We start from the raw sequence: 20,632 nt of genomic DNA on the forward strand, positions 1-20,632 counted from the left end.
TCTGCAAAAGAGCGAAAGCTACTAAATATATATCTTCTTAGGTATTACCAGATCGGCAGAAAAGCTTCAATGCCCAGACTACCCCATGATCGCTCCGCTTGCCGTAGTCCCCACAGAGCTTTTTCTCCACTTGAATGAGTTACTTCCCTTTGGCGCCAAAAAAAAATTCGAAAACGGAAGTCTTTTATTTATTTATATATTTTATTTTGACACTATAATTGCATTTGCTTTGGTAATTTTGATTTACAACAATTTTCGTAAACTTACTCAAATATATATTTCCAGTGATCTCTAGTCCAACTTAACAAATAATTTCACTTTAGATTCGGGCATTACATTTATTTTGAAGCCTAAAAAATCTCTTAATCATTAACGAATACGTAACGAAGCTGATCTGATCTTAACAGGTAAGTACAGTGGGCAACGGAAGTTAAATATTATATATAACATAAAATAGGCGAAATAAAATTATGACAAATAATACAAAATACAAATGGGGACAAAAAACAATTAAGGCTGGTAAGTACAACAAGTAATTCAACAGTTTTGTGTGTTTCTAATTTGATTGTTATTATTATTTTTTACTACAATACATATACAAACGCACACATATCCATATACACATAATTGTATACATTGTTAAATGCATTATATTGGAAATTTATCTTGTTCATTTCATATACATATATAATTATATATATTTATAGTATCCTTTGACTCTGATGACTCTAAGCGATAAAACTCTGGTTTCCTTCATGCCATACATATGTATATACAAATCAAATCCATAATTGACCGATTCTTAGTGACTGATCTCATGTTGTATATAAGCATACAGTACGGGGAGACTAAGGATTAATTGACTACGATTACTAGAGATTACAATTTTCAACCGGCTGCATCTAAATCTGAGTCTGGAAGAGTTTTGCTTCATACCATATATTTGCTTCTTATGGATCTCGTAATTGGAAAACATTTATTAATAGACAACAAGAAGACGACAACGACAACGACGAGATTATGTGTGTACGCTGAGATATTGACAAGACTTATTGACAAGATTATAATTTGTATTTTTGTTCGGTCTGTTTGTGTTTTGGGTCTCCGAGAGTATAGCTCTCTATTCGGGGTGCAATTCTTTAAATTTTTAACTCTTTCTTGCATTTAATAAAAGCGGCCAAAGTATCTAACAATTCTTTGTAACAAGACAATTCGACAATTTATTTGCCGAAAACAATAAAATTGCCCAAATAGATCTCATTAAAATAATTACGAAAATAAAATAAATTGGATTGTAATTAAAAGATCTTCCGATTCACAAAATAATAAATAACAGTTTACTCCACTCGGTAGTATTCATAAATATCCTTGAACTTCGATGAGAACCGAAGGATTAGGGTGTGTGGAGGTTAGTGTGTGTTGCGTGTGTTTTCATTTTCAGTACTTAGACTACGACATAAGCTACAAGCCATTTTTGTTAGTTAATTGTTAAGATACATACTCACTACGTGCTACGCAAAAAAGGTCCTGCCTGACATGTGACATTCTCTAGCGAATTGGCATTAATCTGGGACATTGTGCCCATCGATTACCGTTAGTTTTCAGGTGGCTTCAGGTGGTGGATATGTCGGAGGGGCGTGGCAGGTTGAATGGTTAAGGGTTAAGGGTCAAGGGTGGAGCAGAGGCAGCGGTTCTACGACTTCACATCGGCATACTTTGGACCAGCCAAAATATTTTGTTTATTTTGGGGAGTTCAAGGGATCAGCAGCAGCGGTCATTACACCTGCTTGGCAGCACTGGCATTCGGATGGGGAGCTGACCCCTGACCCGGGGTCGAGTTGCTGGCCTTTGAACGCACGGCGGTCTCGGGCAGGAAGAGCACCACAACGCCGCCAAAGATGCTCCAGGCGGTCAGCAGGGTCATCAGCAAGTGGTCCTCAATCTTGTTCTGGAAATTCAAAAACATTATAGTTACTTCTTATTTAAATCCATTTAGAGATCCTCACCAGCAGCGAAAGGTAAGGTGTAAGGATAAGAGCCAGTCCGGCGGCCACGTTGCAAGCACCCACACCCACATTGCGAATGGGCGTCGGATAGAGCTCCGCCGTGTACACCGGCATGATGGTGTTGCCCGCACTGATGGTGAACTTGCCCATCATCAGGAATGTGATCTTCAGCCAGAGCAGGTCCGCCCTTCCCTCGGTGATCGCCGCGCAGCAGCAGGCGACGCCGGCACAGATCAAAGTGGCGCAGAAGAGCCACTTCTTGCCCACTTTGGTGATGATGTACATGGCCAGGGCGATGGCGGGTATTTCGACTAGGCCAGCTAGCGCCTGCAGAGGAACAAGAGAACAAGTGGGATCAGAGGGGGTTGACCAAGATGTCAGCTGTCGGCGGGGCGCATTAAATCGGGCGGCATCAAAGGTGCGCCACGGCGTTGTCAAAATAAATTATGCAATAAATTAGCTAAAGAAGCTGCCTGGTCTGCCCATTGTCGTTTTTTGGTCAGAGATGAGCCATTGGCGGGAAAGTGAGAGTACTATACTTTAATTTTCAGTAATAGATATAGTAATACCAGCTAATATAACAGATATCTACTGTAGGCTTATCAAGTCTTACCTAATTCCTGCCGTTTGATATCAAGTAGGTTGTGTTAAACTCATCTTAAGTTAATACTTTAACTAAAATTCAAAAGAAATACATTACCGGAGTACCGGGTATCATATATCAACTCGTTGTTTTATGTTTAATTCCATACCTACTCTCTCAGATCCCATCAAATACAATCAAGTAAGTTAATATAAAGAATTCTTAATCACTTTATCTAGCTTTTTAGCATAAATATGCCACACAGCTATTAAAGTACGCTTGTACTAAAATCCCATGAAATGGGAGCAGACCCCATTAAGCGTTCTGACACTTTAAAACAATCAAAACCCGTACAAATGCCAAACATGTTTTCCATATTGTTTATTTAGTTGGCCGCTAATCCAAGGCCCGCCAGCACTGCCCGGCCAACATTCTGCTGGCCAAAAGCCAAACCAGAGGGGCCGAGATGGCAGGCTTTCTTTATCTATTATAAAGTGTGGGGGCAAGCAACATCATAATTCGATTGCAAACACATTTTAACAGCGGCGGATCCAGCAGATGAGCGGTCGAGAAACACTCGACATGGCACAGACAATCTTCAGTCATCGGCCGCCGAAATGGAATGGCTGACAAATCCAATTAGGCGGACACCCGGACTTGACACTCGCTAAATGCCGTGATTGATCCTATGTACTGACATGATTGCCGATGAAATCCCCCAACCACCTAAGTGGTCTTCGGTGGCGTATACTTAATGTCGACCAATCAGCCAACAAACTCACCGAATTCAAGTAGACATTGCCGCCGAAGGAGCTCATGTTGAGGATAATGCCGTAGTAGACTAGATTCATGGTGAACCAGATGCAGAGGAAACAGATGGAGATGCGCCTCAGGTAGCTGGAGCGGAACAGGTAGGTGAAGTCCTGGGAGCTGCTCTCCTGCGTCGGCGGCGTCAGTTGGTAGTCGGCGGGCAGCTGCCGGCCATTGAATTTGGCGGCCGCCTCAATTATCCGCCGCACCTCATCGATCCGGCCCTTGACGAGAAGCCAGCGTGGAGATTCCGGCACCACAAACCTGCCGGATACGGAGCACCAATTTAAAATCGCACCCAAACAAAATTATATAGCGTATAGAACATGTGCCGCTTTGGCATCATTTTTCATGTTCGCTCTGTTTATAGTGAGAGGTGGGGACGCCCACGCACTGTTTTCATATTTATTCACAAGTCTGTGATATATGTTCGAGCACTCGTGCGGGGATTTGTTTATCTTATAGATGTATCAGAGACTTACCAGAGAAAGCAAAGGAAGATACCGGGAAGGCCGATGCAGAGCTGCAGGCGCTGGTAGTCCTGCGTTAGATAAGCCAGGCCCGAGATAATCATGTAGGAGATTGGCAGTGGAAACAGGTTGTACATTCCGGCGATGGTCCGCCACTTTCCGTCGACGTACTCGATGGCCAGGATCAGGCCCGAGTAGGTCACCGATACCGAAACCAGGCCCAACAGAGCACGCAGGGTAAGATAGAGCTCAAAGGAGCTACAGATGTACAGCCAGAGACCTGGAAAATAGGATACAGTATATGATATTATAGTCAACAATCTCTATTTAACAAGTTTCCCTTTTCTCTGTTTCATCGGAAAATAAAAGCCCATCAACAAGATAGCACTTTAAGAGCTTTAAGGACTTTCACTAGCAATCTCATCTCAGTCAGAGCAATCCCCGGATGCCATGCCGCATTGCAATCAACACGCACACGTGCCTGTCCTCAGATGCAATCCCTCATTAGTAATGTCCTTTTGAATGCAAATTTCAATTATACATTGTGAGAGATTTAATCAACAAGGCCAACAGGACTGCCAAGAGCCAGGCAGCCACAACGGCAACTCGAGTGGCCACCCAGCCACCCCACAACCCCATCACCCAATACGCAGTACATAGCTGGCAGTAGCGAGCCACCTGACCCCCGACAGTAACCACTCGATGTGCTCGTGTTGACCCCCGACATGGCCAAGTTCACTGTCGACAGGGGAGGACACCGTCAGGGCCAATGTCGCTCTGACTTTCGCATGCCTGAGAGCGTCCTTTATGCAGTCGGAGGTGCAATGGAAAGGCAAAGGTGCAGAGGAGGAAGGACACTCACCGAATATGGTCTGTAGCACGGCCGATATGAAGAGCATGGTTTTTCGTCCGAACTTGTCCGATAAATAGCCGGATATGATGCCACCTGTTGCCACGCCCAGCAGGAAGAACATCTCGGCCACCTGCTTCAGGTGCTCCTTGTCGCACACCAGGTCCCACTCCGATGTCCAGGTGTTGCCCACATTGTCGTGCGTCTCGTACTCCCAGTTCTCGCAGGCCACCAACTTTCCATTTCCATCCTGCGGCAACTGAAAGTGAAAAGGATTTAATTTGTTGGCCGTTGTACAAGGATTAAAAAAGCTTTAAAATTTGTTCTACCTTTTTTTTAAATTCTTTTAAAATGTAATGCGTTTAAAGAAATTCAAAGTATAATGTACTTAAAGGATATATGAACTTTTCTATATTCTTAACTCACCTCCCATTGCGAAGTAGTTTCATTGCTCAATCGACTCCAATCGATGCCATCCCGGCGATGGCAGTTGTCGGTGGATCCACTCAGATTCCTCCACACATCCACCGGCATCTGCTGGAGCTGCGGCGGCCGCTGGCACCAAAAGTCCTTGTTGGCCGCCTGGTAGACGGACGAGGATATGTGAAAGGTGTTCGGGACCTGGAAGAGCGACAGCAGCACCGTCATCAGCAGCTGCCATTTGCCGTAGTGTCCCATCAGGTCGCCGATTACGTCGGTCTCGTCCTCATCGTCCGCAGGATCCGCCGCCGCTGCTGGGGACTGAGGCCGGGCTGCCTGCTGTGTGGGCGGGATGGTGGGGCTGGTGGGTTTGGTGTTGGTAGGGGACGGTTTGCCGGTGTCGTGCATGATGCACAAAGGAACTGTAAAAGGATATAGAATTATGCTTTAGTTTCTTTCAAAACTTCTTCCTTGAGATAGTTTAAAGTTCGAATGCTAAAGTCCCCATCACTTAAAGAAAAAATAACATATCCTAGATGCAGATTGGCAGGACTTGGCAGAAGGGGAACATGCAAATAATTGAGCTGACCACCGCGGGCAATGGAATTAATTTTATTGCTCGTGTCAGGAGCACACAAAGGAGCAATTAGTTAAGTGGTCAGTGACTGGCCATAAACCAACTTGGAGTCAATGCCAAAAGCCTCTCAGAAACAGTCCGACTGCAGTGAAGTCAAGTCAAGCGGTTCTATTTCATTTATTAGGGCGAAATCCCGCACTGCTCCACTACGCCCCCGAATCTGCCCCGTCCGAGTGTCCCTTCAAGGATCCCTGTGTCCGGTCATTGGTCAACCTGCGTTCGATGGAATTCAATCACGTTGGAGGCGATTAACTACAGCAGCCGGAGGCAAAAGTTGGTTTGCTGAACATCCAGAACTGAGAGCCGAGCTCTACAAAGTAAAAGAATAATAGCCAAGATTTAATGTAATTGCGTCGGGGTGGGCGGCGGCGAAGGCGGCGGCTGAGACTGAGACTATGGCTGTCTCTGACTCTGAGGCAGACGCTGTGCTCCTGCCACTTTCGTGTCGTTTGCTCAGTTTGCTAGTTGAACTTTTTTGCTTCCCTTCCATTTAGTATCCTTTCTCTGCCTTTTTTCTTTTGTGGCCAGCGGGGCTTTTGTAGCGCATTGGCTTTGTCTGGGATTTGCCCCGAATGGGTCCACATTCGAAATACTATATATGAACCTCTGGGCACTGGACTTGGGACTCGGGCACTGGTTTCCCCAAGTAGCTGAAAGGTTTCAATGCCCAAAAGTAGGCAACGAACTAGCCAACTTTTCCACACTTGAAGCTTTGCTTTCGGATTACTGGAACTTCAGTTGGCCGACTTAAATGCCTAATCCTTTTCGCTTCATTGGCCAGTTACCTATAATTAAGTGAAATTAAACAATTTAGCAAACGAACAAGGGAATCTAATTGGTAGCACGTGTGGAGAATATCAAGGCAATTGATTTGAGATTCAATGGGAATTCGTATTTAACGTCATGTATGCTGGCTCTGATTTTGATTCTACCCAAGGCTATTTTTCTGAATTTTTAAGTTTATTCTCAACTAAAACTATTAAGGCTTGAATAAAAATGTTTTCTAAATGACTGACCATCATCTAGGATGTGCCAGGACATCCCATGAATCAAAATAGTCTCTCATATCAATCAACAAAGCCAACATCTATGCCTGGGAGTTAAATTTGCGTATGTCCGAGTGCCGGGTGGGCAGTGTGGGGGCGTGTCTAGGCCCCCGGAAGAGATATTCAATTTAGAAGGGGATTTGGGGTATGTGGCTGCAGCACACTCGCCGCAGCCATGTGGCAGCAGTGGCAGTGGCAGTAAAATTCACGCCATACGCCGCACGTGATAAGCAGTTGAGCGCACATTTTCACGCACTTGTAAACAGGAATAAGCGAAGCGTGCCCGCAAAAAGCCGGAGGTGTGGGGGCAGGAACGCACAGCCCACATTTTACACCCGTGGAGATGCCAGGACTGCTGGTGCTGGTCCCTGCTGCCTGGCAGGATAATTAATTATCAATTTTATAGACAATCCCTTCGGGTGGGGCGGGGTGGAAAAAAAGTTGAGCTTAGCTTTTGGTCAGCGGAGTTTGCCACAAGCTGTTGCAAGCTTCTGCGAAGGTCGCTGCCACGTCGTGTGGGCTCAACGGCTCAATTTCAATGCTATAAACTACGTAGTCGCATCGCATCGCCGTTTACCTTCAACTCGCCGCGGCGCGTCGCGGCGCACATGGCGTATGTGCAATATCATGGCACGCTGAAAATAACGCTAATTGCATTCTGCAGCTGTTGTCGCCCTGGCCACACCCACACCCACAGTCGCCCCTTTGTCCAGCTCCTGGTTGTCCCGGTTCTCAGTTATTATAATTGCTGGCAAGATCAAGCCATTTGACAAATCGTTGGGTTTCAGGTTGTCGGATTAAAATAAATTGGAATGAAAGGTAGGATATAGTGTTTTTTTTCCATGTGCAGGCTAAGGTTTTTACTGATTAATTTAATTATTAAAACTAATATAAGAACTCTCTACAGACTATTAATTCAATTATACTCTAATGTATTCATTAATTACAATAACCTATTCAAGCAGATAATGTTAGACGCAATCACTCACTCTTGTCCATAAAAGTAGAACTGGTCTTTGACGCAATATCCCTCGATCTATATAGATTGCAGCGTTATTTTATTCATTTTATTCATTCTTGGGACTGTTACTCCATTGTACTACCCAAGAGACTACTCCACTCATTTTCACACTTGATGCAAATGAAGCTGCATTGGCCCATGTCCAATTGGTAATTACGTTTACATGGCAGTCATAAATAACAAATTATAATTCCTTGCACGATCATAAAAAGTATTATACCCCATTCTCCATCCCCCAGTGTTTTGATGCCCAGATCTGCCAATTCCCAGGGAGACACGGTTCTAGATGCGGATGCGTCTCCGTGGGTGCGATCTCTTGACACGCTCCGCCAGCGCCAGAGTGCTTCAATTGAACACGATCCACACAAGCTCCTCTAATAATGATTTGTTTCAATTGAAAAGTCAATGCCAGAGCTCTCTCCCAATGCCCATTAATAATTTGCTTAGCTTCCACGGATGGTTAATTAAAAAATAGCAACAATTGCTAGCAAACATAAAAAATTCACCACCAATGTGTGAAAGAAAGAGCAAGGCTTTCTAATTGTTCCTAATTTGCATTCCTCATACCGGTCATCAAATATTATTGAATAATTAATTTAATTAACCCAGAGTGTCTACGGAGTTTCCGTTAAATTTTTAAGATGGTTTTGTTTTTCTCACAAATATTTTCAAAATTATAAGATGGGATAGATACAGCTTATATATCAGAATTTAAATTGTAAGTTTCCTTAAATATCCCTTTTTATGTTTAAACTTTATAGAATATTTTCTAAGAATTTAAAGCCCACTATTTCTAGCCTGAATAATGACAAATCATGGGACGGGTTTCCCCAGGCAGTTGCCTAATAATCAGAAATGAGAAGAATCGCCTAAGCGTCATAATCACAAAAGCCGAAATGTGCTAAATATTTTTAATACAAAGGCAACCGTTTAGCTCTCGGGAGATCAGACGGAGGCGGCACGGCGACGGCGGTCTGGGAGGATGGCGCGCAAATTGTCGCTGTAATTAGCCGTCATGCATATAAAAGTGCATTCACTTTCATGCCACGGTAGCGACAGAGGAGAGAAATGAATAAAAGTGGATGGTATGGTGGTAGCTAGAGAGGCAAGTGGGTTATGGGGCGGGTAAAAATGTGCAATGATAATGATGACGCCTGCATCTGAATCTGCATTTGTATAAGCATGGCTCGGTGACGTTGCCAGCTAATTTTCACATTTATGGGATTTGATTTGTTTATTATGCATGCCGCCATAGATGAGAAGGAGGTGGTGCTGCGGGGAGTGCTGCCAAGTGGGTAATAGTAATCTTGAGACACTTGCACGCAGCAACGAGCTGCGCTTCCGCTGCACCGACTGAGTGCCCTCAGTGCGGATGAGTGATGTGCGATGCGAGATGACTTTGCCGGAGAGCCGTAGTACTCTGCCAAAAGGGGCGGCCGGAGCTGAAAAATGGCGGTATAATATCCCGCCGGATGACGGCCCGACTCAGTTTCTGCCTCACTTCATCACTTGTCAGACTAATTGCAGCTGTGTGACAGCCGCTTTCAGATAAGTAACAGCAAACGGCAAATGTCCAACGTCCAACGGGGCGTATGCGCAATGTTTTCTAAATTGCATTTCATTTGGCTCATGCGGCGTTTTCGTTTGCCTTTTGCCTTTGCCGTCGCCTTTGCAAATAATAGCAATTCAAATTCAATTACTAATTTCGATTCTCGCCCCCGCCACGCACAATGACCATTATAAACAATTCAATTTTAACTTTCCATATCGATGCCATACGATTTGCGCACGAACGTGCTTGAGAAAGAGGGGTTTTCGCGTCCTCGGATCGATCTTTTGTTTTGGGCCAAAATTTACGATTTCACGCCTTGCTATTAACACAATTGATTTTGGCAACGGGTAAACAAATTTGAAAACGAATTCATAAACAACACGGATTCAAGCCCCGCCATATTATCGCCTTCTGTTCAGTTTGCCGGTCAGTTGAGCCAGAAAGCGAATGCGACTAATTGCCGAGTAAATCAGCCAATAAACGATCAAGATTTGTTCTCAATTTTACGGCTGTATGCCAGAGCCAAACAAAGTCAAAGAAAATACACGAATCGAATCGCAAAAGGCGTCTAGTTAGGAGAAACCTAATTTTAGGCAAAATAAATTTGAAAGGAAAACAAGCCACGAGCAAATAATTCACATTTTATTCCGTTTTCATAAAGGAAAGTTTTCCAAGATACCTCGTAGGGATTTAATATTCATCATTGAACTATCTTAAACCAAAGAATCAACCTACATTACATTAAGTATCTCGATGAATGAGCAATAAAAGTAACATAAATTCCCGGAAAATCAGGCAAGGACATCTTTTGGGAGAAAGCGGTTGTCAGCAATTTTCATATCAATGCGAGAACACATATGGCAACCTCATAAGCCCATCCACAAAAAGCCACAAAACCCCCTCTGATTGCCACAAATTGGAGGCAGCTTGACAATTTTGTGTGATCGGATTCCATAAAATGGCAAATTTTCACAAAATTTCAAATGCCAAAATCATTACAATGAAGTGGGTACCCACTTCACCATTAAATGCTCTCCGCCCACGCATCCTTATGGATCAAATCAATTCGAATCAATTGAAAAGGCAGCCACAAAGCATTTTAAGCTTGGATTGAATGGGCGGGGTCCTCCATTCACATGCGGGTGTGCGTGTGTGTTTATTTGTCAATATATTATGCAAATTTTAGCTACCTTTATGTGGGTGGGTGAGCACCTGCCCCCGCCCATCATCGCAACAATTTCATCAGCCCGAGGATATATTTTACTTGACAAAAAAAAAAAAGAAAGAAATACTTTGGAAATGGCAAATGCAATATGGCAATTCCGCTTCGCTCTCGTTCACATTTAAAGGGTCCTTACTGACATCCTTCCGTTTGTCGCTTGGAGCTGCAGCTGCTGTTTCGATGATGTTCTCCGTCCAGCTCAGTCCAGTCCAGTTCAGTTCAGTTCAGTTGAGTTTTGTAAACAAAGTCAGAGAGATGCAAAGGATACAGGCGGCGGACTAGCAGCCGGAATCGGACCAATGTTGTAGCTGAATACAAAAGAATATAGGTCATCTGCCATGGGGCGAAATGGCGCTCACAAAAGGTATATGGGTACTTTATACAAATTTAATAGTTTCTCAATTTAATTGGACGGAAAAACAAGCAACTAGTTATGAACTATTTATGGAATATTTTTAACTTTTAAACCCCTAACTGTTTAATAATATTAACCCTAATACAAGTAGGGTATTTGTATATCCCATAACCAAGATTTGGGTTAGCTTTCTATTTAGTTTTATCCTTAATGTAAATCTGCATGAATGTTTGAGTGGCTGCTGCTGCTGTTGATCCATTGTTGTCGACATGAATTCACAAATCTACTCGTATTTCCATTCTGACTTGTCAGTGGCTGCTGATGGACGTCCCTTGCCTTCCTTGGAGCTTGTGTCCTGTTAATCGAATAGCAAATCGTTTGGCAATTTCAAATTTAGCCAGCTAAGCAGCATAAATCCCCTCGACTTCTCTTACTTAGCCCCTCTCGAAGCCAGACCGCCCTTTTTGATTAGAATTTCCATTTCAAAGTGAGCACTGATTTGCTACTTTTATACGCTTCCAATCAGTGGCAGCTCGGGAGTCAAAGCATTCGCCATTAGCATAACCTTATGCCGAAGAGTCGTCGATGCTTCAGGAAATACGCTACCCAGAGGTTAAAGGGGGAGCACAACCGGCGCCAGGTGATTGCCAGCTATGTTTGTTTGTTTGCTGCCCCCGGCCCCGAAGTCCTTCGTCCGTAAATCTTTTGCTTGCATTGTCAGGATTCCCATGCCCATTCAAATGAGCTCATGAGCTTCTCAATATGTTCGCTGCTGGTTTATGAGTCTTGGGTTCAGCCATGTGGAGTTTTCGATTTCATTTTCATCAGTTGCCAGTTCGATTCTGTCAGCAAGGACTTTAATGCCCAAGTGACTCTTTAAATTAAGCCATTTAAAGTATGGGATAAATTTTTACTATTAAATATTTAGTAAGACTATATATGGGATAATCTTAAAGAACATTCCCAACGTTTATGCCATTTACTGGCAAATCCGAGAAGCAAATTCAGGCACATTGAGTGGGCCACCCAGTTGCTGCCGTAGGTCCTAAGGCTTTGGGCTTCAACAATCTGTCAGGATAAAGTCATTGTCGTTGTCATTGTTGTTATCCTCATTGTTGTTATCCTGCCACTACTTGTTGTTGTTGCAAGAGCCAAACAAATAGACTTGGGCGGCAAAAATAAAAAAAAGCGAAAAAAAACTGACAAAAAAAAGGCGCACAAATAAACAAACAAAGGAGAGCCAAGCAAAAGTCGCTGGCGGCACGTCCGCAAGCAAAAATGGCAGGACTACGACACGCACACCCCCACACAAGCGCAATCCTTGCACCGAAAAATAAAGTTCTTTTCATAATATTCATAGCTATTCTATGGTTTATTCTTAAGTAGTTGTTTTAAGAGAAAATTATTACAACTTGCTTAGTAAGATTTATCTAATTATTATACTTTTATTAATTTTAAACTTATTTATTACAAAAACTCATGCCTTTCACATTTAATTATAACTTAATAAGCTTGTAAAGCACATAGTTTAATTTAAATTATACCCCCATTTTTTCTACAATTTCTTTTCGTGTAGTTATAAGTCATGTTTCGTTGTCAACATCGCCAGGCAGCCCGTGTCCGTAATGAGCTTACCTTATGGATATACAAAGCAAGTTGCTACTGTGCTGATGCTGCTGATGCTGCTTCTGCTTTTTCTGTTATTGTTGCTTTTGCTTTTCGTGGCGACACAAACGCAGGCAATCCTGCAGCACGCGTCCTGCTGCACAATTGGCTGCTACAGGCTGATAGCTGATGGCGACTTCCTAGTCCGCTTCCTGTTCCTTCCAATGTGTGCTGGGCGATGGGAGCTGGGAGCTTTGTTTTGATGATGTCTTGGCGCGGAAATCCGTCGCACGTTTGTCGCCTCGGCACTGCCTGCGTTTTCTTTTTGCTTTATACGTTTCGGGATAAATTTATGGGCTGAAGCGCACTAAACGGAAACTGACATATAAAATCAGACATCAGTTTCTCTTTTATTCTGTTTGTTTTTGCTGTTGTCTGATTTTACGAGCGTCTCTAGAAATTATATACGTATTAAGTATACGACACGTGGTCAGAAAAGGGTGATTCAGATGCAGTTCAGTGGCCATCGCTCATACGCAGCGTGGTACGCAACGAAACAAAAATAATTGCCCGCCTTTTCCGCTAAGCTGGCATCACAACTTGCAACAAACACGAGTGGACAACACAGAAGTAGCTACTAGATCGTTCATTAATAAAAAAAATCAAATAAAAACAATCACCAGAATAATAATAGTAATAATAATCATAATAATAGAGAAAAATTATGAAATTTCAGAGTATGTGGCGCTGTGTGGGCCGCCTTTGGCCGCTCTCATTATTTATGGGTTGTCCAAACAATGTCTGGCTGGTTGTCTTTAGGCGGAATCATGAGTCCCAGCGTCTATATATTATCACATCTCGGTTCTCAGTATATATAGCATCATTGTTGCCACTCGCATTTGTTTCTGTTGCCGTTTCTGTTGTTTCATTTATTTAATTTTATACTATGCGCACTCACGCACCCACACCGCGTATCTCGTATCTCGTATCTCGAACCGCGTACCGCGAATCCGAAAAGAACTCTTCCTGCTCTTGATTCGCACTATTTCCTAGGCGAAGATGAAGATGAAGACCATCAGTTTGGGACTCGATATCCGAACGGGGGCGGAGGCTGTTGCGCGTTCAAGTTCATCACACAACGACTGACCAAGAGCAACTGAGCGCTCGTCTCCAAAGCGAAGAACTTTTATAACCTTGTCCCCACGCCCCTTGCCCCTCGGCCCACAGCCCACAGCCCACAGCCCACAGTCCTCCACCCCCCAAGCGTCGACGACAGCGTCGATGCCAGCGTCGGCGTCTGTGGGGACACGATGCTCGCCAGCTGCTAGTTTGGACCATTCTTTGCCGACGCCGCGACGTCGTGTGTTGTTGCTTCTGGCTTTGATTTTGATTCTGCCGCTGCACCTGATGCGCGTTCTCTTTCACCTGCCGAGCCGTTCTCTTAGCGGCCCGTCGGCTCTGGGCGTCTCTTAAATACACGCCTCGCGTGGCGCGCAAAACTGTTGCTGTTGTTATTTAATCGCCGGCATTGCTGCAATACACTGCCCCCAACGGAGAGTTTGTGCAACAATTTGAGGCACTTTACAAAGCACAATTAATCGACAATTTGATGATTCAAATTATTACTTTAACATAAAATCAATTAAAAACTATTTGAACAATGCATTATCCTACATTTCATTTTAAAAGTCTTCAATTCTTGCTTAAATAGATTTAAAAATAATATAGTCAGTTAAAAGTTCCGTAAAATAAGAAAAAATTGTGTACCTCAAAAGTAGGCCAACACTGCGTATGAGTGATTAATACAGTTTACGTCGTTTAAGGTATTTGTTCAGAAAACACTTAATAAGAAAGTTAGAACTGACTGCTTAGAAGAAAATAATGATATTTTGTGCTTTTTGAAATATCAGAACTATTAGTCCTAATTCCTCTTACAGAGGAGGATTCCTTTCCCTTAAAGTATTATATGATATTCCGACAGATAAATTAACTCTGTCTATAAGCATAAAAGCGACTGCTAACCATAAAATTTAATCTAATTGTAAGAATATACATTGTCCTAATCTTGACTAATCTCATAAATCTAAATTATCTTGACTCCCTGTTAAAGAGCATTCAAGTGTCGGTAAAAACAAAAGCAAAGGATGCATTTAGTTGTCAATTTGCATTCTCATCGCGAGTGTCACCATATAAATCAATTGAATAGCCAAAAGCCCGCGATGTGGGAGATCGGAGGAGTGATCAGATTGAGAGACGGTGGATCCCCGGAGCGTGCCGAATCGTTAACAGAGGCAGTCAACACCCAGTCCGCCCTAATGTCACTGTCCGTCGGTGGCCGACAACAATTTGCCTGATAGATCACATCAAATACAATTCTGACAATTTTGTGACACATCTACACTAGTCGGCATATATATTTTGACATAGCGATGCTTCATTTTCTTTTTCAATTATTTCTTTATTTAAAGGAAAACAATTATTGATTTAATTTCAAATAGATATTAGTAATGTTTTATTACCAAAATAACAGTTTTAGGTTTTTTATAAATGTATTTTGTATTTATTTTTTAATTTAAACTAAAATAAACTAAATTCGATAGGTGGCATAAGTATTTTGACATAGCTTTGTTTCACAATTAAATATAACAGAGTGCAACAGTGATTCTGAACCTTTATAGTGAAATAGTAGGAATTGTTTAACTGTTCGAGTATTACACAAAACCGTGTATAAAAAATTGTTTAACACCCTAAAAATCTTGATTTATTTTAACAAAACCAGTTTTCGGGACTTTTTTGCGCTTAAAAATTCCTAAACTCGTTTTTTTAAACCGATTTCAAAATTGCCGATGTTTTTCAATAGTTAAAGGTTGTAACTTTTGAAAAAAAAATATATCTTCGATTTTTTTAGGCAAAAAGGACAAAATTTTTACACCTGAAACTGAAATTTTCGCCTTTTGATCGTGTTTTTCGGATTTTGACGCCAATTTTTCGGTACAACTTACACAATTTCTGTCATGAATGCCACATATCAATGTTGTCTCATTAATACTGAATAAAAAGAGACAAATTTCATTAAAAAACTATGAAAATTGTTGAAGTTATAACGGTTATTCCAAAAAAAGTCAATTCAACATTGCGAGCACTATAAGAATAAGAGCATATTCCTACTGTTACTCCGGTGCGCTCGCAATGTTGAATAGACTTTTTTTGGAATAACCGTTATAACTTCAACAATTTTCATAGTTTTTTAATGAAATTTGTCTCTTTTTATTCAGTATTAATGAGACAACATTGATATGTGGCATTCATGACAGAAATTGTGTAAGTTGTACCGAAAAATTGGCGTCAAAATCCGAAAAACACGATCAAAAGGCGAAAATTTCAGTTTCAGGTGTAAAAATTTTGTCCTTTTTGCCTAAAAAAATCGAAGATATATTTTTTTTTCAAAAGTTACAACCTTTAACTATTGAAAAACATTGGCAATTTTGAAATCGGTTTAAAAAAACGAGTTTAGGAATTTTTAAGCGCAAAAAAGTCCCGAAAACTGGTTTTGTTAAAATAAATCAAGATTTTTAGGGTGTTAAACAATTTTTTATACACGGTTTTGTGTAATACTCGAACAGTTAAACAATTCCTACTATTTCACTATAAAGGTTCAGAATCACTGTTGCACTCTGTTATATTTAATTGTGAAACAAAGCTATGTCAAAATACTTATGCCACCTATCGAATTTAGTTTATTTTAGTTTAAATTAAAAAATAAATACAAAATACATTTATAAAAAACCTAAAACTGTTATTTTGGTAATAAAACATTACTAATATCTATTTGAAATTAAATCAATAATTGTTTTCCTTTAAATAAAGAAATAATTGAAAAAGAAAATGAAGCATCGCTATGTCAAAATATATATGCCGACTAGTGTATATTGCTGGGCCTTTTGTTTTGCTTTGCTTATTTATTTCGGGGCGGTTAGTTGGCTACGATGATTGCTTAATGGCAATTGACTGTTTCCCATTGTTGTTGTGCATGGTGTTATGATTATAATATTGATAGAGGGATCCCCCAGTCCCCAACCCACTGCCAAGTCAAGAATAATTGTGGACAAAATTCGGCTAGAGACTGTTCCTCGTTTATGATTGATTTATGACTGCGGGCCATTGGGGTCTGCCGCTTGTTTATTGTTAGTTTGTCTCATTACGCCAAAAATGTATTATTTATTTTCTTTAAATAAAACGACTCAAGACAAAGTTGCCATCGGAGCTGCCCCAACAAAGATAACAATACGATTCGTTTGTTTCTTCGCAATACAGTTGCTAATTAGGCGCCATAAATGGTGATAATTGTGGAATTAAACTGAAAGCTTATGTATTAGTTTAAATATTTGGCAAAACTAGAGATATCTGTTTGCCGTCTTGAATTTCTTACACCCATGTTGATTAAAAAATATAAATGCCAAAAAGCAGACCAATTTGATTACTCATGAACGGAAGATTACTCATTCATCCTGTTGATTTCCCCCGAAACCCTTGCGGAAGTGCCCCATTCTATTTGTGAGATTAAATTTATGACATTCTTTGATGAAAGGTGGCTGTCGAAAATAATAAATTTGTCATCAGTTTGTCATCATCATAGAACATTTCAATGAATATATTTAGATAAATTGGTGAATAAAATACAATTTGGCGCTAATCATAAATAGATTTAAAAATATCTTAAAAGAATGAGACTGATGTGGGATTTGGAATTTAATTTTATTATTTTTAGATGAAACCATTTCAAAATATTATTAAATGTGATATATTTTTAGCCCAAACCCCCTTTCTGATAAAGAATTTCCCACCCTTATCGCACTTTCATTCACAGCTCGGAAGTAAACAACAATACTTGTCGCATGCGATTTTTGTCTCAAAAGCGTGCTATAAAAAATGCCACCCTAATCATTTTACAATTATAGTACAATAAACAAAGTTGTTGTAATAGTTGTTGTTTTTTGTTGTGGTTAGGCAAATAAAATGCAAATTGTTCTGGGTTTATTTTTAATTCACCAACGACAGAAATAATTAGCTATTGAGTGGGAAACAAAGTGACACCGAGGTTTTATCAATGAAGCAAGTCAACGGGGAGAAAAAGGGGTTAAATAAATAGCCGAAAGGGGTGACATATTCCTCCGACAAGGGAGGGGCTCGACTCCTGTCTAAATCAAGTGCCCTGGCTTTCAGTTTCGATTTCAGGCGAGAGTTCTGTTATGCTTGGCTTTGGCTCATTTTAATACTGGAAATATTCTAATTAGCTTAGGTTGGCGCTACACGATTTCAATAAATTAAATGGCATACAAATAATTCGCATTCACGTTCGCTTGGGGAACTCGCTATTCAAAGTCCGTAGCATTTTCAGCCCCCTTAACCCCAAACTCCGCCGGCTCCACTGCAATGTGCAAGTGTCACTGATTTATGGCCAAGTATGGCTGTGTGGTGTGCCAGTTAGCTTGTTTTGACCAAGTTAACTGGTTTAATGGCCCAGTGGGGAGAGGCACTTGCTACTCACTTGTCCCGCTGCCGCTCCTGCGCCGCTGACTCCGCTCCTGGGGCGCCAGCAGCGGCAGCTCCAATTCCAGGGCCGGGCTGTCATGGGTTAAGCTTGCACGCTTTGACATTTCTATTATTTTTTTCGGCACTCTGTTTATACTTTTATTATTGGCTTTGATTAATGATTATATACTAATTATTGTGATATGCGGAGCGTCGTTTGCGTTTGCAGATTGCGATTTCTATTTCTAATTCAGTGGACGCTTCTCCTTCGATTTAATTTATGACTTGGCGCCTCTTCGGGCTCCGGGCGCTTATCACTCGCGGCGCTTATCAACCCGGCAATGGCGGGGTTCCGTTCGGGAACTGCGACTCTGCGACACTGTGACCCTGCGAAATTCGCGTTAGGGACCCACTCGGACTCGCGGAACTCGAACTCTGAATCGGAATCGGAACCGCTGCCCCACATAAATCACGTTCCAATTGCCCGAAATTGGCCAGACGTGCTGGCATTCGCTGGCATTACTCTCCAATAATTCCCCGAGCAGTGGGTTCAATGGGTGCCCCGATAAAACCGGGATGAGCTTGACCCTCTAGCACACTATAGTTATGAGATCTCCGGAACTCTCGGTAGCGAAACGGTAGCTTCTTGGGCGAGACGTGCGATCTGAGCAGCGGACAGTGGCTAACTAACCGACCCAGCGAGTGGGTCTGGTCAGAGCCCCGGAGCTCCGGAGCCACAAGCGACTGGCTTGTCGCCTTCGGCAGCGGCAACCAAAATTTACGATTCTCAGCGCCAATTTTTTGTCGAAGCAGAGGGTATGATGGGATTGATTAAGTGTTTAATCGGTAAATAATAATTGGCTATGAATATTTTTTAGTTTATAAAGATATATATGGGGTTACAAAATCATATAAAAACAATAGAGATTTTATGTTTTAATCTCTATAATATAATAATATAGAATAATAATAAAGATTATGTTATTAATGATATTCTAAGTTTATTATTTTCTTATGAGTATTATATTATAATGTACAACATATCCTTAAACAGTTCCATAGCTTGTAAATATAATACTGATATTCTATCTGCTTTATAGATCTAAAAAAAATTGGTTTATAGTGAGATAGTTTATTTATAGTGAGTGTAATTTATAAATTAAAGAGTATTCAAGCTTCGAACTTTTCCCAGAATGTGTACATTTATTTAACCGTTTTTTGTATCACTTATTTGTTTTGGTTTTGTTTTACAATTAACACCACAAAGAACAGCAGCAGCCAGCCCGCTCATTTTGCGCTCATTAAAATGTATTTACACGTTCATTGATCGCTAAACACTAAACCCAAACTAAAAGCTATACGCTTGCCTGCCCATCCATCGCCCCATCGTCCCATCGTCGGCGGGAAATGACGAGAAGTGCGCGGGTGACAGCTGAATGTCATCCCCGGGCGAATCTCTGAACTTGCTTGAACCCCCGAAAAAAAACCCATAGTACAACATGCTCCTCTCGAATTAGTTGGCCTGAATGATTGCCCGTTGACAGACTTTTATCGAGTGATATGCAAATTCGAGGGAAGCGTGAAAAGGTTTGCCAAAAAGTCCACTTGATTCCTTGACTTTGGGGAATACCTTATCTCCCATAAATTATTATAATTCAAATTAAAATATTAATGACAATTGGGGTTTTGAATTATTGGGAATTTATTTCTTCCTTATTTGTACATTAATATTGGGATTTGCGTAATTAAAGGCTTATATTATTTATAGCCACAAAATAAATTAATTTTATGTTTGTTTAGCAAAAGAATTAACAAAAAAACTTTAAGCTTATTCATTAATTTAAATAAATTAAACAATTATGATGGAAAATCCCCTTAGAAAGATCCAAAGCTCAAAAAAACAAAGCTCTTAAACGGCGTACCTCCAAAAAATCCTTTATAAATAGAAGACTTCAGGGAATAACTATAAAATATTATACAAATTTCTAATAATTTAATTTCTTGTTTTATTATTTTTTCCATATTTATGTATTAACTGTAAGGATTAGAAAAAAAATTTTAGTGAAAAATAAATAAAGAATCTAAGTTAATTTATAAAATTTAAGTCCCCCAGAAAATGTCCTTACAACAAAGCTCCAAAATATCCTCCGTATCATAATCTCATTAGACAATTTTCCCACCAGCTTATGTTTTCCAACTAAGCTTATGGAAAAGCTTCCCTTCGAAGCGAAAACTCACCTCGGGCGCTGGCGCCAAGGATGTTTGCTTTTCCCAGGACTCTCGACCACGGCGAATCGTAGCGCATCAAATGGCGGAGACTTACCGCGCATTAGGCAACATCAAAATAAACAAACAATTTCGCAGACAATTGCTCCGAGGCAGTTTCAAGCAGCCACAGCGAATTGCGGTCGATGGCAGGGGGATGTTATCCGGCAGGGTGGGGTGGGATTATCCTGGCGGAAAAGTGTTTGGTACTTGGGTCGTGTGCCGTGGAATGGATTTGCTCTGGTTTGGATGCAAAAC

At 41.2% G+C, this 20,632-nt stretch overlaps 1 protein-coding gene across 7 annotated transcripts; it reads right to left on the reverse strand.

The window, feature by feature from the left end:
* Positions 1–182: 182 nt before the first annotated feature.
* On the reverse strand, positions 183–18,784 carry LOC6498955 (organic cation transporter protein). Of its 7 annotated transcripts, none has more exons than XM_014910359.3 (8): positions 13,581–13,754; positions 12,608–12,955; positions 5,146–5,561; positions 4,732–4,978; positions 3,882–4,149; positions 3,372–3,663; positions 2,007–2,333; positions 183–1,948 (listed from the first exon to the last, which is right to left on the reverse strand). In XM_014910359.3, exons 3-8 carry the CDS (start codon positions 5,545–5,547, stop codon positions 1,778–1,780), a joined length of 1,707 nt encoding a protein of 568 aa, XP_014765845.1. In that variant the 5' UTR covers positions 5,548–5,561; positions 12,608–12,955; positions 13,581–13,754; the 3' UTR covers positions 183–1,777. The 7 variants fall into 7 exon arrangements, with proteins under 7 accessions (XP_014765845.1, XP_014765844.1, XP_014765848.1 ...); XM_014910358.3 differs by having other exon boundaries at positions 13,540–13,754; XM_014910362.3 differs by having other exon boundaries at positions 12,608–13,030; positions 13,540–13,754.
* Between the last annotated feature and the right edge of the window lie 1,848 nt (positions 18,785–20,632).

The sequence above is a fragment of the Drosophila ananassae genome, chromosome 2L, assembly GCF_017639315.1.
Source record: "Drosophila ananassae strain 14024-0371.13 chromosome 2L, ASM1763931v2, whole genome shotgun sequence".
Classification (NCBI taxonomy): Eukaryota; Metazoa; Arthropoda; class Insecta; order Diptera; family Drosophilidae; genus Drosophila; species Drosophila ananassae.

Coding starts and splice junctions, on each gene's coding strand:
- LOC6498955 (XM_001955575.4), bottom strand. CDS start 18,234: ATGTCAAAGCGTGCAAGCTTAACCCATGACAGCCCGGCCCTGGAATTG. Junction 4,150..4,731: donor CGTGCTACAGACCATATTCG/GTGAGTGTCCTT, acceptor CCTATTTTCCAG/GTCTCTGGCTGTACATCTGT. Junction 2,334..3,371: donor GCAATGTCTACTTGAATTCG/GTGAGTTTGTTG, acceptor GTTCCTCTGCAG/GCGCTAGCTGGCCTAGTCGA.